General features: G+C 51.0%; 1 protein-coding gene across 1 annotated transcript in view; it reads right to left on the reverse strand.

The window, feature by feature from the left end:
• Positions 1-14,346, reverse strand: part of ANTXRL (ANTXR like) — a 63,035-nt gene extending 48,689 nt beyond the window's left edge. The window contains exons 1-3 of the mRNA XM_009508577.2: positions 13,798-14,346; positions 1,411-1,482; positions 1,214-1,285 (exon numbers count right to left, since the gene is read on the reverse strand). Of these exons, the coding sequence (XP_009506872.1) occupies positions 1,214-1,285; positions 1,411-1,482; positions 13,798-13,958 (305 nt within the window). The 5' untranslated portion in view covers positions 13,959-14,346. The remainder of the gene's footprint in view (positions 1-1,213; positions 1,286-1,410; positions 1,483-13,797) is intronic.
• Between the last annotated feature and the right edge of the window lie 4,333 nt (positions 14,347-18,679).

Consider the following 18,679-nt stretch of genomic DNA (forward strand, 5'->3'; position numbering starts at 1 on the left):
TGCAACCCCAGTTACAGAGGAAAGAGGAGCCTATGTGGGATGGAGGTAAAATCAGGAGTTGGGATTGGGGATGTCCTTAGGGCAAGAAGCATATTTTTACCCTTTCAAAGTACAAAATGAGCTGGAAAGGCACGCATGGTGATCCGTACAGACAACAGTTTAGAAGAGGGAACACTCTCATACTTGCCACAGCGTCCCTGCCTACTTTCCACTTTGCAAAGAGCAAGTCCACCTGGGAGAAGTGAGCAAGTCTGAGCTCTGCCACCAAGGTGCAGGATGGAGACCTGAGCCAAAACCCAGCGGAGCCGGCAGAAACGCAATGCTCCTGGCAGGGTTCTGGCTTTGGATGAGGCCCTGGAGTACAACGTGTGTGGGGGGGTGTTCTTTCAAATGGCTCCAGAGCCCCCTTTTATTTATAGGGCGCACTGTACTACTGAGGCCCCCTCACAGACAAAGCTGTTGCTTTTGCAACTGCTTCTAAGCTGAAATGAAAGAAAATACTTAAAAATGCCTCCATGACAGGGATTTCTCTGTGTGAGGCAAATTAAACCAAAATTGTGCCTTTTGTTTTCTTTTTTTTTTTTTTTTTTTTTGAGGTGGGGGACAGGGGTTGTTATTGGGTGTTGGTTTTTTAAAAAGAAGACTTGGTTGTGAAGGTGATAAGATTTTTGCTCAGCCTCAGACTCTCTTTTTCTTAAGAAGCCTGTTGCTGGGCTGTGCAAACCACCTGGGCTGTCTTCAGAGACCACCCATGCCAGAGGAGAGGGGTGCAATAGCCTGGCAGGACAGTGCTCCAGCGCTGGGTACGACAGGCTGCTGGCATGAAGTTCAGGGCTTCAGGCCACTTCAAAGGGCACCGTGGGACTTTCTACAGTCTTTTTCTCATCAACTCAGGGCCCGAGATCTCTTACACAGAAACTGCCCGTATTTGGGTAGCTGAGGACAGCAAGGATGTACAGGAATCCTTGACTGGAAACACAGTTTCTCCCTGAAATACTCTCAGAAAGGATGGCCTGGCGCTGCCTTTCTATTACAAGGCTGAAAAAATAACGAGAGACCCAAAGGCCTTTAAGACCTCTTCCAGCTGGGAATGTTGGGAAAGATTTCAGCTGATGCCACACTGAGGACCAAGACAGAGCTCTGAATTCTGGTTCTGGGGCAACTCGCTGCTTGAGAGGAGGGTATTTCTGGCTGAAAGCTGTGAAGTACTTGCCTGTTTTCTGTTAGTTTCATGACTGTCGTGCCTCGTGAAGAAAAAACAATGAAAGACATCCGCAACATTGGACTGAAAGAGAAGAACAAGCCAGATCCACATCAGGCACACATTACTTTTTGCTAAGAAGTAGTCAATGAAAAAATAAATTATAGATATAGCAAATTAAAAAAAAAATCATCTTAAGAAAACATTACCTTATGAACTTTTCAGCTAGGCTTTCCACAAAAGAGTAAATCTCTGTCCAATGATTTCTGACACTTCCAGACCTGCATACAAAACATAATTGATTATACTCATCTTATTTCACAGCAAAACTCCTTGTTCCACTCTGAATTTTAAGCCTGGGCTACTGCAAAGGTGGTTAGGGACACAGCTTCCCTAAAGGTCTACAGAGATGCAGCAGCTAAATCTGTTGAGGCTTCAACAGCAGTTGTGTTGGAAGCTGTAACAGGAACCATCATGACAAAACCCACTGACTCAAAGAGAAGTAGAAATAGGCCTGAAATGGTTTACCATACAATTTTGAAACAAGTTCAGTAACTCTCCCATCTGCTTTTGTTTCTTTCATAACATAAAATATAAATATTTTCTTCTAGTTTATTTCATTTTATTTGACTTCACTAAATCATCTGCTAGCAGATGATTTACTTTCCTAGAGCACATCTCTGCCTTTGCAGCCACACAGAAAGTCCTGACTGATATCCTAGTCTCCCAGAATGCATGAGAGAATGTTTCCATGAATTACTGTTTGTTTCAAAAGAGAAAGCTTTTGAAGTCATTCCAAAGGGAAAGGCAGTGCTCGTAGCTAATTCGCTGGGCTAGCATTCTGGACGGTCAATCCCTGGCTCCATTACACACTTCTTGTGAAAACTTGGGCAACTTAGTTACATGCATAAACTTACACATTCGTGCTGCCATTCCCAGTGTATAAAACTGCATTATTGACACTCCCTGGCTTTTTTCTGCCCAGTCTTACATTCTCAGGGACCCCCACAGTATGGTGGGACTCGGGCCTCAGAGCCTTGCACACAGCAACTCTACAGCGAATGACAGGTGATTTCTACCATGCAGATCTATGCCATACACTTTCAAGCCTTTAAAAAGGCTACAAAGCATGAGAAGCCAGTGATTTTAAAAGCCCTCCCTGGGACTGTGGTGCTACGAGAGAATGGCTCATTTGCTTTACTTGCCAGGCAAACTCACGTATCTGGTGCCTTAGGCAGAAAGCGAAATAAAACAGCAGCACACGCAGAAGGATGGCAGGGGCTTAAGATGCAGAACTAAAAAATTTCTGAAATTTAACTGCTATAAAGCAGTAGGTTTCCTCTACTGTTAGACATTTTTCTGCATGAACGGATTTAAAAAAGCAGGGGGAGAAAATGATCCCACGTTACAGTTCTACTAGGGGCTTTCCAAGCGACCCGACACCAGTCACTTCTGGCCCGGAACCTGAGGCACAAACTGGCATACAGAAGCCCACACAGTATGCCACTGCCTGCCCTGCTGGAGTGGAGGAGAAGAGCAAAGAAGGCACCAAGGACCCAGAGGAGACCCCTGAAGTACATAAGCTGAGCTAAGCTTGCTTGTATAACCCTGTGCTTTCACGAGAGCTGGTGACTCATTCACAGAACAAACCGGTTCTCAAAGAATGAAGAAACTGCCAGGCACTGAGGGAGGGCACAAAGCACCAGGGACTGCTCGAACCAAGGGTTATGTGTGCTAGGCAATGGATGAGACACGATTATTCATGAACAGCCAACAAAAGGTGCCGGCAAAATTAGCAAATGAGCCCTTTCCCATCATTAAAAAATAATCCATGCAGATGTGAGGTATGTACTTTAAGCACGGCTCTTCCAGAAGAGATCTGAGGCAGTCCGACACCTGTAATTCTGAAAGTCCCAGACTAAACCTCTAACCATGCTAAACTCAGAGATTTTCCTTTAATCTAGGCAAGATGCATTTACAGCTCTCAATTTTTTTTAATTTTATTTTTTATTATTATTTCCCCCTGGACTTGATACTTCCAGTTTCATTCTGATCCTGCCATCTCACTTAAGTCCAATTCCTGCAATTTCCACTGGAGTCACTCCTCTACACAGAATAGCTTGGAAAAGACTGACCTATTTGGGATGAGGTATCAAATTTCTCCCGCCAGCTGCAGAGGCACTGATGCAATCCAAAAAAGAAGGTAGCAACGAATTTTCTTTATAACAGCAACAAATCATCATTTCCAGTACCTTCTTAGGACTGTCAGAATTACTTCCCTCCCCACCCCCACTTTTTCTTTATCTACCCTTCAGGCAAAGAACAGCTTGGCAAAACAGCCTAGACACTGAAAATTCAAGAAAAGCATAAGCCAGTAATGGTGGAAAGAAATGAAGACTTTTAAAGTGAAAACGCACAGATAAACTTAATACTGTGCACTTCCACGTACTCTGACTATAACGAAACACCCCTTCTTGGAAAGGGCACAGCCAGTGAGGCTAAGAGTAATTAGAACTGGCTGTAATAAATGTATAGATGTCCACGTCTGAAAAGCTAGGGAGGTCTCTGTCAGGGGCTAGTCCTCACAGGACACACGCTTGCTCGCAGAGCACCTGGCCCTGCATCACCGAGCTACCGCCCCGTTGAGCAGAGGAACTTCAGCCGGCAGCAGGTCTCCTCCTCCCCCGGGAGGAATTCTGCACCCACATGTTGCTTATTAGCTGGGAAGCATCAAGGCCAGACAAGCAAGCCACACAAGCCATACTAGCAAGAAAACCGTACTGTTTCAAAATCTCATATAAAGAGTACCAGTGAAGCGGTCAGCACTTAATCACTTTCCCCACCACATCCCTCAAAAGACCAGGTGTGTCACCTCCCACTGCAAACGATGCCCAAGTGCCACCCACGGTGGTCATGTCAACCCCCTCAGGAACACCAGTGGGGGTGGTCTGATCTGTAGAAGAACCTGATTTCCCACCCAAACTCACCTCTAAACATCCCTGTTTGCAAAGTCTGGGGTTTGCCCCGATACAGTTGCATTTGTTGCCCCAGAGGCCTGAACCCACAAAGCCTGAACCCACCAGCAGGTCTAATGGCAGATTAAACAAAAATTTACAAGAAGATGTTCGCTAAGCTATACACTAACTTGCCAAATGCTGTCAAACATCACTCCCAACACTGACAAACAGAAGCTGCCCAACACTGTTGAAAATACTGAGGCATTTCACTGCTCTGGGGATCTTCCCTTTCACATTGCCGAATCACTTTTGCTGGCAGCATAAAATAAGTTGCTGCCCTTCACGGCTAGGTCAGTCTAGTAGGTTTTTGCCTTGGTTTCCCACGGCAAGTGGGAGGCTCCAAGCATACTCTAAGCTCCTTTCCAACCATGGCCAATGCTTGAAAGACATACTCCACAGTTACAGAGCCTAGAAAAGCACAAGGTCTTTCAGTGATGCTCTGGGCACAAGCTGGGACACGGGAAGTTCCCCCTGAACATGAGGACAAACCCCTTCCCTGTGCGGGTGCCAGAGCAGGGGCACAGGCTGCCCAGAGAGGCTGTGGGGTCCCTTCCCTGGGGACATTCACCCCCCGCCTGGACGCGGCCCTGTGCCCCTGCTCTGGGGGTGCCTGCTCCAGCAGGGGTGGGACGGGGTGAGCTCCAGAGGGCCCTGCCAGCCCCCACCAGTCTGTGGTTCTATACCACAGGTTATTCTTGGACATGCACACAGCATGATTTTTACAGCAGTTTTGGTGCTTTTGTTGTTTCCCTTAGAACCTTGCAATAACTAAGAACAAACAGCTCCCGAATCAGCGTACACGTGCTAATAGGAGCCTCGGACAAAGCCGGCATATTGGCTCAAATTGCCATTAGTAAATAACTACAAACCGATTGCTTGTTTGGCCATCAAATGATGCACTCCTGTGAGATTTCACAGGAGCCGTGAAGACTTCTAAATAATGAGGAAATAATAAATGAGCACAAAAAAGAGCAGCACTGTCTAGAAAAGTCACGGTGAGACGCACTCATCCATCCTCACCAGTAACTGGGAGAACCTTGGGGAAGCCACACAGCCAGGGAACCCTACATATCCTGCTGGGAGGTTTGTAGCAGTGGATCCACCAAGCCAGCACTGCGGCTGTCAGCAAAGACAGACAATGTTACAGCCAGACCTATCTCGTTCAAAAAGCAAGATTTTCTGACGTGTTCAAAAAACATGCAGACGTGACACTTTGGGACATGGTTTAGGAGGCCTGGGGGTGTTGGGCTGACGGTTGGACTTGATGATCTTAAATGATTCTATGATTCCACGATTGTTGGCTCACGCCTTGGAGAATTCCTGCTTTTCGGGTCATCACCTACCTGGTTCAGCTCCGCGCATCCATCAGAATGGCCGCTGCCACCCAGCCGAGCCCGGGGCTTCCTCCCCGCGCCCTCCCCGCTGAAGCAGCCCAGCGAGCCTGATGTCCTCTGCAAAAGCACCAAGCCCCACAAGCCAAAGACCTCTGTGGATAGTGACCCACAGCCTACAGGCGGTTCGTGTGCCTTTCAGAGTCAAGCGGGACGGTGAGGTTTCAGCCCTCGGAGGTTACACAATCCTCACGTCGAAGGAAAACGCAAAGCCACGAACAGCTGCTGTGGGTAGCTGGAGCACCGCAGAAAACATTTCAGGGCCTGTTTCTGCAGCTGGTTCTGCTGGGGTGAACCTGGAGCAGGTCTGGAGAATCAGCAGAATATCCCTAGGTTCATACCTACGCAACTGGGATCAGAATTAGGCCCAAGCAAAGTGAAAAAACTCACAGGAGCCATTTGTTGCGAGCGTGCTCCCCGCTCCACAAGCTCTGTTCCCATTACACACGAGACAAAGAGAAGAGTCAGCAAACCACAACATAGGAAGGAATGTGCTCCCGGCCTCATCGGGACTCGCTCAGAGGAGCAGCTGCTGCTGCAGCTCCTGCTTCTGCTGTTTTCCTGAATTTCACATTGCTACCGCTTGATGGGAGGGGAAAAGAGGAGGTCAGTATTTCTGGGGGTGGAAGGAAGTGATGTGATAGCAAGGCTTCATTCTGCTCCTGTTTACTTTGGAGAGACTCCTTCCAGCTTAGCAGAGCTATCTGTCAGTATTAAAATGGTGAGCATGTTAGTCTCACATCTGCCTCTATGGGGTTTCACTCTGTTTGAGAAGACAAAGCACAACACAGGCTGGAAACCTTCTCTTCTTTCCTAGCGGGCTCCCAGAAGCAGTGGAAGCTGGAGCCCAGAGAAAACAAGCGGCTCAACCCTGGCAAACAGGGTGCCGCTTTCAGCCCAGTTACTTCAGCAGGCAAAAACCAGGAGCATCAGTTGTAAGGTTTCTCTCCTAGGACACGTGTGATCCACGGTTACAGCTAAATGCGCTGCCTACACAGATCCACGTGGTGCAATACACATCGGACCTGCAGCTTAGCAGGGAAAGTTACTACCCCAGCTCTACCCGAACAGTAGATATTTTTATTGCCGCATGTGCACAGAGAGAAGGCAGCAGGACCCAAAGCCTTTCCTCCCTGCTGAAAGTGAGAAAGTGAAACCCCTCGAAAACACAGAGCTGCCTCTTGTCCTGTTCCCGTCCCCCCCCCACCGCCATGTGCATTTGCCTCTGTTGCAGGTTAGCTGAAGGCAGCAATTCCAGAGATCCTGGAGCAAGAAACAGACCCGCTATTACTGATGCTGGGTTCAGTTTGAGCACGGTGTCAAGGGAGTACAACAGCCTCTGAGTTTGCAGGTCCCTGCCAGCCTCTATTCCCTCGAGCTAATAATGGTGGCCCTGTACACGGCCCATTGCTCAGAAATGTGGCACTTTGTTGTTGTTATTTGGAGAGCTCTTTGTGGCCACAACCACACTGCAGACAACAGAACTCTTGCACATGGCTAATAGGCTCTGCAATAAAAGCAAACCCTGGGGCATCTAGTTTGTTGTGGTTTCAGAGATGGGTTCGTCCACCCCTCTGCTCCCTTCTGAGCCAGCAGAGCATTCAAAGTGACAAGAATCCTCCTCTCCCAAACAATGCTTCTTGCAAGCATGGAACAGACCTTGACTGGGTGATTCATCCAGGCAAGGAGGGACTAGTTTATATTATCTGCTCCAAAGGCAATTAGAAACACTGGCAGAGACAGCCATTCTGAGACAGCCCTCGCTTCAGAGTACTTGTAACATTAATGGATGAGACAAGGGCTGGAATGGGGAGGGGAAAATACAGAGAAGTGACTGGAAAATGGATTTCTTAGCCCTAGGCCAGCACCCTGAGCACAAGACCCAAAGTACTTGAATCCAAAAGATTTCATGACCAAAACCATTAATTTTATAGATAGCTTTTGTCCTATAAAACTACTGAGAAAATCTGCAGCAACAACACTGACTTCTGTAAGTCAACCCTCAAAATATCGCCCGTTGCTCCTGCAGTAATCCACCTAATCCACAAGTCCCATCCACCCGGTGCGATAGCATACCCAGCCACCAGAAGAGCAGAAAGTGAAATTCAGCAGCTCAGGCTGCATCCAACCACTTCAGATCTCCCCGTAAGGTTCCAGAGCCGCTCTGAGCAGCACCAGGCCTGGAAGACCCACCCTCAGCATCACAACAAGGGGAGCAAAGCAGAGCGCTCAATCCCAGTCACCCCGCAACGCTCTTAACAAGGTGCAAGTGATACCCCGGGGCAGGGAGACGCAGCTCTCGCACTGTTGATAGCTCAGTCAGTGCATCTTCTCCACACGGGAGATGAAAAGGTTCGGCCCAACTATGCCTCCTAGGAACTCGAATCACGACTCGCGCCAGCGTTTGGCCTGAAAGCTCAGACAAAAGTAATGAAATTCTCAACCAACTGAGCGCACACAAACCAAAATCCTAGGTCAGTGGGAATCTTACGGTTTACTTCCTTGGCTCAAGCCCCAAATAAATCAGATTTAGTTACATGCATAAATAGACTGCAAATGACAAGCTGCCATGGCTTTTTCTTCCCGCTAACTGTACGCATTTTATTTCAAATAACCACTGCCCATTAGCTTTGCCTTGCGTTTTATAAAGAATTTTTTTTTCTTGGGACAGAGGGGAAAAGAACTGGTTTCCCTGAATATCTTTTTTCCCGCCACAAGGAAAATCCGGCAGAATAATATCAGACAAAATACTAACAAATAAAACCTGGTTCCAATAACATAGGTATGTCTGAAGCTGAATAAAAATTTGCTTTGGAACATTCCAAACAATTATACCTGGTTGTAAGAAAATCACAGCACTGGCTGTGATCTAACCACAATAAAGAAAGATACAAAGGCAAAATACCAACAGATTATGTTTTGGAAACAATAAAGATATTACTTTGGGGCAGTTGGAGAGCATGAGGGGTGTCACATAGATGATGTGGCTACATTATAAGGGGGGGGGAAGTCAGACAGACAAGGAGGAAGACAGATAGACACAACCATTTTTAAATAAGTGGATTGTAATCAATGCCATCTAAGGAACAAAGTTAATACTTTTATTCAGACAGCAAGTCCTCTCAACCTCAACAGGCAGCTGACCTGCGTCAGGTCCCACATCTTACGACAAACTGAGGCCTGGCTGCAGTAGGTAGATATTCTTGCTTACAGAGAAGGGAGTTCAGCAGTGCCTTCAGTCAGTCAATACGAGATTTTTTCAAATGCAATTAAATTAGGTGTCAGAACATGTGTTCAGGCACTCTGCCAGCGGTCCAATTTCCAACCACAACAACGTTGCTAGCCACGCTCTTCTCACGCCCTGCATAAAACCAACACACAGAACAGCACCAGACCAAGACTGCGCGGAGAGAGAGGCTGCGGAAGTTCCCACAGGATGTTCCAGCTCTGTCCTAACACTCTTGAAAGGCAGAGGGCTGCAGTGAGAACCTAAGGCCAAAAGTACTTGCTCTCACGAGTACTTGTAATCCATGAGTGCTAAATTAATTCAAGTCATTGGCAAGGAAATCATGCGGGAGGGTGAAGGGGGACGCAAAATGTTTTCCAAACTGTCGTCGTCTTTTGCTTAAAATATGGCATATTGTGAAAAAACAAGGTATGTGGAGATCAGCAATTCACTATAGTTGCCTTAAAATGCTAAAATCTGGCACGGAATAGCAGCTATTGAAATGCTCTTTGTTCTGGAGGCTTTTTGGCTTGCCAGAAGTGAATTAGGAAGTACGACACTGTTTCTTACCTGACACAAAGCTGGCTTTTCAAGGCAAGTGGGGGGGGGCACGATGGGGGACAGGCACGGGGACACACACAGTCCCAAAAGTGAACGCCAGGAAGGAGATGGGACAAGGGGGTGGCTAATTTCCCATCTGATCAGAGGTTGTGCTCTTCCCCACCAGTGAGGAGGAAGGAGTGATGCGTACTAAGTTTAAAGAGGGGCAGCTGGAAAATGGATTACAAGAGACAAAGCAAAACTAATGTGAAAGCCAATATTGTCGTGGGCCCAAGAGACAGGAGTATCATGAAGAAGGACTACCCAGAAGTGCAGGGGGAAGAGGAGGAGTGGAGAAAGGGTAGTTGGGCGCGCTCTTCCCGCCTGCCCCTGCCTCAAAAGATGACTTAGAACCTCTGCTCTAGAAGTAGAAGCAGAAGTAGAAGTGGCCAAGACGTTTGCACTGCCATGGTCTGTGCTGTGGAAAAAGAAAACATTTTCCCAAGGCTGTGTAGCTCATTTTTCCTCAAAACCCAAACAATTTCTTAGCAAACATCCCAGCAGGAAAAATGAGAAAATAGTTTCAACTGTCTCACATTCTTTTACCCCCTCATTTCCCATCCTGTCCTCATTAAAAAAAAAATTCTTCACACCTGTAAATACAAACTACAGACAGCTCTGCAGCTCAGATCTGCCATGTCAAGCATTGCCAGGAGCAAATATTTATGGCAGTTGTAAATCCCTAGTTTAAAAGGATTTCTATTTGTTGCACTAATAAACAATCATAATGATGCTACGAGGCACTGTTATAATTAGAAAACACTAGAGGTCAGTCATCCTTTCTGCTGTGCAAGTGCATTTCAATGTTGTAATCATACAAACAACAGCTGAATGTTAACAGAAGGCAGGAATGAGAGTGTTATTTTCATACTAAAGCATGAGGATGTCACTACAAGGCCTGACCAGTCAAACAATCAAATCCCTAAGAGGAGCTGTCCTCAGCAGCTTGGGACAGGACGGAAACAAGTTCTTCATGCGCCTGGACAGCCAAAGCAAGTGAGAAGTACTCAGCTATCCATTATGTCGAGCTTGTTCAAAGGTAAACATGGGATCTTTGATATCACATACGACTTGATCTTATCACACGCCAGAGGGGAGACAGGTACCCAACTGCTCAGTATGCTGCCTCACCTCATGCAGAGGGAGCAACTTAGTGGCAAACTGAAAAGTTTCTGCTGCTTCAGTGCTGCACCTCCAAATAAACTCAAGCCTGCGCAACTCGTGAAGCGTGACATACAGACAGCACAAGGCTGCAGGCTCTAGGCAGCTGCCTCTGCAGCCTGCAAGTGTCCCGTTCTCGTAGCTTCAAGATATTTGCTCATTTAAGCATGCCCAGGGACAAGGCAGTCCTAATGTGGCTCTGGTATGGTCAGACAATCCTAAGGAGGACGGTGGCGGGTCTCCCTCTCGCACATGCTGTTTTTCTCTTTCACCATGTCAGCTTCTCGGACATCCATGGCTTGGCTCCACCCTTCTGGTCTTGCCTATCCCACAGAGTTAGCATAAAGGGCTGCAAGCAACTCCAGGCAGAGAAAAACTAAGAAATCAGTGAGTTTCTTTTTCTAATTGGCAGCATATATATTATACCAATAACTTCACCAACAGATGATCTTATCCATCTGATGGCTGTTGCCTGCAGGATGAAATCCCCACAGGCTTTGCCTGGCAGAATGAAAACGGAAAAATCACGCCCCAGTAAAGTCATTGCAGTAACACATAGTGCCTACATGCATAAGGAGAAAGGTTTGCTGTCTTCTTCCAATTGCCTCCTGTTGATGTGAGATTACATCTTTCTGTGGGGAACCAAAGCAAAGCAGATTTAAAGTCATTTTGGTTCACCCAGGCTGACTTCAGAGACAGGGTCTGTCATTCAGCTAAAGAGCGCACTACAAGGTCACACGATTAAAGCCTGGAGTTTTCACAGAGCCAATGCTTCAATCCCATTGTTCAACAGCTAATTAAGACTGAATGCATCTAACTCCAAACTGGCAAGGCACCAATGAAGGGAGGCAATCCCCAGGCCATGTGGGGATACTCTGTGGTGTATAGGGCTGGGTTTTCCTAGGGATTCTCCCATTAGAGGTTAGAGCCAGAATTCTTCCCAGATATGTATCAGCAAGGATCCAATTCTTAAAAAAAAAAAAAGTGTCCACTGCATTTTCAGATCTGACCAGCTGCTTCTGACCAGCTTCCTGCCTTCTCCCTACCAGGAATACCCTGACCCTTCTCAACACCAACAGATTATCTAATTAATGACAAACTGTCCCAAGATCCTGAGTCTACCCACTCAGTCAATCCTCCCTGCCTCCATGAAGCTCCCTGCGCTGTGCTAATGTCACTGGATGCAGCTGGGACTAAATGCCCCCTCGGCCAGCACACCCCAGCGCTGCCCCCCTGCCGAGTACCACATGCATCTGGTCACAGCTGGGAGGCAGCGCGGGAGCTGCGCCTCCTCAGACCGGGCACTCTGACATGACCCGTACGGGCTGCAACGCAATCTCACCGAGGCCAAAAGCAGCTTTGCCACCGCATTGCCACTGACTCGGTAGGAGCAGGGATGGATTCTAAAACCACCCAGTGGCCCAAGTAACTTTTACTGCAGCTTTTTACAGAAGAGTTCCTCTCTCAGCCTCTCAAAGGTTATAAAGACTCAGTTTGCAAGTGAAGCCAAAGAGAATTTTCTCACTGGAACCAAAGTACGTGACTTTTACTTCAACCGTGATCTGATCCAGCCTCCAGTGGACCAGCGTACTGAGTGGATAGCACCTGAGCCAACATACGAGACCTGTAGCCTGCCAGAAGAAAATGTATGATTTCACATCCGCAGCGCTGAAGAGGATCTTTCTTACACAACCAACTTCCTATTGCTCGATGTATCAGTAGCTCTGAGCAAATTACCCTCTTCCCTGCCTTGATTTCCCCAAATACAACATGAATAATAACAGCAATCACACCAGTAAAGTGGTTTCTGAGCTACAGATGAAAAGTAGCATAGGAGCTCAGTGTGGGGATTGCTAGGGGTAAACAATGCCATTTTAAAGACAGAAATCGCACTGTGGAAGACAGATACCATGTCACAGAGAGAACCCGTATTGCAATCACCCATATTTATTGTTACAGGGAATTCAACATGGGAAGCGAGCACAACAATAGCACCAGTCACTCCTTGAAAGCCTGGCGAGAATGCATTTGAGAACCAACACCAGCCCCCCACAGAGCGCTTTCTAGACATGAAGGTTACTTCAGGAACAAGTCCTTAGCGAAAAGAAAACAAAACAGTGACCACATGGTGTGTTAGTGTATCTTTCAGAAAGGCAGAATGCCTTTGGTCCTCAGACCCTTTTGCTCAAAAAACAGAATCACTACTTAAAGACATTTTTTTTTCTTCTTCTTGAATATGGGAATATACTGGCTCCTGAGCGAGTGAAGGTGGCTTTTTTGCCTCACGCAGGCTGTGCAGGAGGCGTGATGGACTGAACAGTTCTCCCAGCTGGGAAAGAGCACAATGCAGCCTTCATACCTGGCTTATGGGTAAGGACCGTGAAGAAAAAGGCTTCAGTCTTTCATAATACCATGTCACATACGTAACCCAGGATGTATTAGATAACACAACCATCACACTGAGTATATGTGGGAGACTAACAATCTATTCCTTGAGTTTAATCCTTGGCTCCCAAGCCGGAGCAGCACACCAGGAGAAACAGAAATTTGTGCCTTCTGAAAAACACCCGTGGGTGCACCCCTTTGCCACTCACTTTGCTAGTGCTTGCTAGAACATGCCTATGAATGAGAGCTTAACCATACCCCCCGCCACAGCTAAACTGGGCTAACACAGTATCAAAGTATTTGCCAACCTATTTTAAGAGATGTAACTCCAACACAGGTTTACACAATTCCAAAGACTTTGAGCAGAAATAAGTTTTATAAAACCTTACAGTGAGTCTATAATAAAGCAACCACTGCATACAAGCAGTCTAGTCTTAACTTTAGGTAGGTCTGCAACAGCCCTGGCGCTGCTAAATCCCACAGGTGACACCTCAGCACTCAGCCCACATCTTGACACCAAACTCCGGGAGCGCCGGTGCCACAGACATCCCCGCAAATCCAGCCTTCCCAGCCCAGGCACCACAACCTGAGGGTGACCTGAGTTCCAAGGTTTCCATGTGCAGCAAACCCCGGATACAGCACAGCGCTCCCCTAAATGCTCCGCTTGGGAAACGTGCAAGATTTGGGGAGCAAAAATCAGGATCCTGCCCCGCACATCACGTTTGGCACCCGAGGAGACAGGGCAAACGACGTCCCTGCTGCTGCAAGGAGGCACTGAAGGGTGAATAAACGTTTTTAAATGCGACTGTCACTTACTTATCCAGGACGAAGTAGAGATCAAAGGCACCGTGACAGGAGCGCTGCTCTTCTTGCTCTTCCTCCTCCTCCGGCCGAGCACAGGAGGTTAGGCTCCCCGTTGCCAGCAAGAAGCAGCACAGAACCGCGGCTTTCTCCACGCTGCTCCTGCAACTCGCCATCTTTTCCCTTCCTTAATTCTTCCTCCTCCCCCAGTCTCTCTCGCTGCAGACCTTACGGGCTCTTCGGCCCCACCGGGGGTGGGGGGGGTGGGGGGGAGGGGGTCGGGAGGGAAGGGAGGGGGAAAGAAAAGGGAAGGGAAAAAAAAAAAAACAAAAACCCCAAACCACTAATTTCAGTATCTCGGCTCAACCCTGCGTGCTCAAGGCAGCCCTGCCCGCCGGACCCCGGACTGCTGGCTCAAGGCTGGGGGCTGAGCCCGGCCGGATGGTCCCCGCAGCCCCCTCCCCATGCCCCGCCGCCGCGGCGGCTGCCCCGGGCGGCTCAGCCCCGGCCCGCAGCGGGAGACGCGGCTCCGCTCGGAGCGGCCGGAGGCAGGAAGGGGCAGAGGGAGGGGGGAGGCAGGATCTGAGGGGGGAAAGCTGAACCGGGACTTTCCTGTTCCGGGATACCGCGGTGGGAAAGGCTGCGGAGAGAGGGGGACCGAGGCTTGGGACCGCTGCGCCCCAGCCCCGCCGCCTCCCCGCGCCCCCGGGGAAGGGCAGGGCAGGGGGGCGAGGGGCGGGGGGGTGAAGGCTGGGACCTCCCGGCCGTACCCCAGGGCATCCCTGCGGATCCTGCCCTGCCTCTCGCCCACCGACCCTGGGAACGACGGGGGTCCTGTGGCCAGCGGGGCTGGGGGGCGGTAGCCACCGGGGAGAAGTTGCTGAAGGAATGATGGGCGTCATTGCAAAAACCTGAGACAAACCGGGGGTGGGGGGGTGGGGGAACCGGGGCGGGACACACACAACGCGAGGGCGCACTTGTGAAAAATTGAGTTGCGGGAGATGAGTGCGGTTAAAAAGGTTATTATTGCCTGCGGGTGGGCGTGAGGACGAGTTTTCACGACTCTTTTCTGCCACAGCAAATTATTTCTATTCCGTGGTTAAAAAAAAAAAAAGAAAAAGCCCCTCGTTGCCCCCACCGGAGCCCGCACGCATCCAGCGCGCAGTGACCGAGCGAAGGCTCCCCCCGCAGCCTTGGCGCGGTGGCAGAACCGCCCGCCTGAGACGCGCAGGTTACGCAGCGCTGCCCCCGGGGGCTGGCCCGGCCCGTCTGGCGCCTGTCGCCGAAGTTGGAATAATTAGTGGCTTCCAGCCGCGTGTCGTGTCCCCCCGTGTCCCCCCGTGTCCCTCCCCCGCAGCCCCTAATTAATGCCAAGAGCCACGGGGAGGGATGCGTGAGAGTCACTTCGCGTGACGGAGTTGGGACTAGACGTTTGTCCCTCGGGGGGAGGCTGCTGAAGGCGAGTCAAGGCCGAGGGGATCCACCCCCCGAGGGGTGCCGGCACGCTGCCCCACCGGCACGGCCCCCCCCCAGACCCCCGTGCCTTCCCCGTCGGAGCCGGCGCCCCCTCCGGCAGCCCCCTCGCGGGTTTTGTGCGGGGTGGGTTGCCGCCCGCAAGTCTGACTGAAGGTGTGCGCTGCGGGAAAAGCATCGCGGTGGTGTCGGTGCCCTGTGGCCGTGCTGGACCGAGCTCAGACGCGGCGGCGGCGGGGACTTAAGGAAAGATGAGAGGGTCCACCGGTCTTCAGCCCTCGGCCGGTTTTAGCCACGCACAGCGAGAAGCTGAACGCAGCGCTTGAGCAAACCACTTTAAAGGAGTTTGTGCGCCGGCCAGCTGAGACCCGGCGATTACTGAGATCATGGAGAAATACAAGAAACCCACATCCTCCCTGGTGACATTCACGAAAAATGAGCAAGCGGCTGCCGGGCAGCAGGAATCCCCCTTCCTCCCCCTCCGCCGGGCTCCGGCCTCGACGGTGCCCACTGGTGTCCGCATCCTGCGGGGCCCTCGGGAGCCCCGGCCCCGCGCCCCGGCGCCCCCCGAAACGCAATAAAAATGTCAATATCTTCAGAGTCCCTTGGTGCTTCGTAAATATCTGTTTCGTAAAATAACGTGGCGGACTCCGAGGCAGCCTCCAAAGCGGAACGGTGAGGCACTACGAGGAGAAAGGAAAACCAAAGCAATCCTCAGCCGAGCTGAGCCTAAGGTGCGGGCCTTACCCCGGGCCACAGGCCACCTGCGCCCACTGTCCCGCAACCCCCCCAGCTCCCGAGGAATCCCTCCCCGCGCCTTCGCCGCCCTTTGCGCAAAGGCTGCAAAAATACCGACTCCTGCGATACCGGGTGCGGTGGGAATGGTTCGCCCGGGCTTCAGGACCGCAGCACGGGGCTTGACATCTGCACCCGAAAAGTCGGGAAGTGCTTCCAAAGAAGCATTAAGCGACGATAAACCCGCTTTGATAAACCCGTCCCGGCGAGGCCGGGGGATGCAGATGCCCCGCAGCGGTGGGCCGCCCCCCGCCCGCCCCCCCCCGTTATCCTGGGTAACGGTGGTCGTTACTGAATTAGCTGAATTTGGAAAGAAAACACAAACTCTTGACTCATCCCCTTTAATCCCTGTAGCACAGAACACGTAAAGCATGATTCACTCTCTCTATTGGTATGAGATTACTCTTTAATTGCAGCGAAAATCTATCCTTTCAAAAGCATTACGGGGTTGACGTTTCTTTCCCCAGTACAAGCCAATATTCAGATTACGCGGACACTAATCAAATAACCCGGGTTATTTCATTTGTCAACACGTTCATAAGGATTTTCTACCAGGCGTTAAAGGCATTTATATGGAACGACATCTTTCAAAAGCAATGTCGCTAGTCCAGATTTAGGGAATATTTGATTATGACAAGAAGTTTGATGGTTCTATTTTACATACCAGCTGTGCCACAAATCGTTTCATACCTCAAATTCCTAATTTTGTAAGCCTGCGAGTACTTTCTACGAAGCAGTGGTTTTCGTTTTAAGCCATTCCTGGCAATACCTGCAGCTCCCAGAAGAGCCTTCCACTGAAAAGCGTTGTCAGAGCTCTGCAGGAGGGCTCCCGAGGCGGCTTTGGAGGGGGTTGGGTTTGGTTTGGGCTTTTTTCCCCCCCAACTTCAAAAGAAACTCCTCTTTTTCAAGTGCCCTTACAAGGGGGATCCCGCCCACCGCCGGAGCCCCCCTCGCCGCCGGCCGCCGCCGCTCCCGGGATGGATTCGGCTTCTGCCTCGGGGAGGGCCCCGGCGGCGGGGGGCGACCCGGTGCCGGCGGAGGGGCGGGGGGCCCGGGGGGGCCGGGGGGGCTGGGGAGGGCCGGGGGGCCCCGGGGGGCCCGGGGGTGCGGCAGGCGTTACCCGGGGTCTGCTCCGGGGGGGGCCGTGGCGGGGGAGGGGGGTGATGCCGCCGGGGCGGGGCGGGGCGGCGGGGGGTTGGGGGGGGGGGGATGCCGGCACGGCCTGGGGGAGGGGCGGGCGGCGCCGGCGGTAGGGTGGGGGCTCTGCGCGGCCGTAGCGGCATCCCGGGAGAGGGCTGAGCCCCGCGCCCCGGGCAGGGGGCCCGGCGGGCACGCCGCTGCCGGAGAGCCCCTCTCCGAGGAGGGGCGGCCCCAGGTGAGCGGGGCCGGGGTTGGGGGGGGGCCACGGGGCGGCCGCTGGCAGAGCCCCTCCCTCCGTCCCTCCACCCGTCCGTCCCCCCATCCCTCCACCCCTCCATCCCTCCACCCCTCTACCTCTCCGTCCCGCCCTCCCGCCCGGGCTGCGCGGCCGCGGAGCGCTGCGCTGCCCTCCCGGAGCGGGCGCGGGGAGCCGCGGAGGCCGGTGAGCACCGAGGGGGCGGCCCGAGGGGTCCCCGCAGCGCCGGGACCGGCCTGCGAGCCCCGGGGCGGGGGGTGGGGGTGGTCGCCGGGGAGCGAGCGAGGGCAGGGGGTGCCCCTGGGTGACCGGGGCTTAACGCCGACCTTGTCAGCGCCCGCCTGGGCGCGGCAGCGGGGCCCGGGCAGAGCCCCCCCGGGGCGGGTACCCCGGGGCGAGGCGGAGGCGGCTGCGGGGGGCGGCCCCCCTCGGCACCCCCGGGGGTGGCAGCCCTTTGCCTCCCTCCCGCTCCGCTTCGCCAGCCCAGACCTCTGGAGCATCGGTTGCCCTTTTTGCTGGTTCCAGCCCTCCTCATCCGCCAAGTCGGACAGGTGACCGGAGCATCCTGGCGGCTTTAGGTACTCACTTAGGGCCTCATTGCTTCTCAGAGACTGATGAACTTTCTTTGGAATGCTGCACAGTGTTATTCTCGATTTGTAGCGAATATAAGGATATCCGTGTTCCTTATATATAACAGAATATAGATCCTTATATAAAGCAGAAATGTCCTACTGGTTAAGTAAGTTAGTTGCTGTTGTTGTCGCTTTAAAATGCCTCATTATCTTTACGTCTGTTTGCATTGATTTTTTTTTTTCAGTCTTGACAGTTTTCAAAATTTGACAATATTTGCAAATCCTTCCATGAAAAGGCTGCTGTAGGAATTCAGTCCACTACAAGTGTTTGAAGCATTTTCATGTCTTTATTCCATGATCAGACTGGCACTAGTTGGAAAATACGCCAATAAAAACTTGATGGAAGACATGATTTTTAAATAGTTTTATATTTTTAATATAGTTGCTTTTAAACAAAGAGCAGTTGCACTCATGCGTGAAATTCAGATCTAAAGAATAAACTATTGCCCGGGAGCTATCCCCTTGTTTTTTTGGCTGTTAAAAACGCAAAATTTATTGCTTGACAGCTCTTGTTATCATTTATCAAATGTAATTGATACTAGAGAGAGGGATTTATTTAGGCAACGGGAAGATTGGGAGAGTAAATTTAAGATTGATTTCT

Source organism: Phalacrocorax carbo, chromosome 12, assembly GCF_963921805.1.
Source record: "Phalacrocorax carbo chromosome 12, bPhaCar2.1, whole genome shotgun sequence".
Taxonomy (NCBI): Eukaryota; Metazoa; Chordata; class Aves; order Suliformes; family Phalacrocoracidae; genus Phalacrocorax; species Phalacrocorax carbo.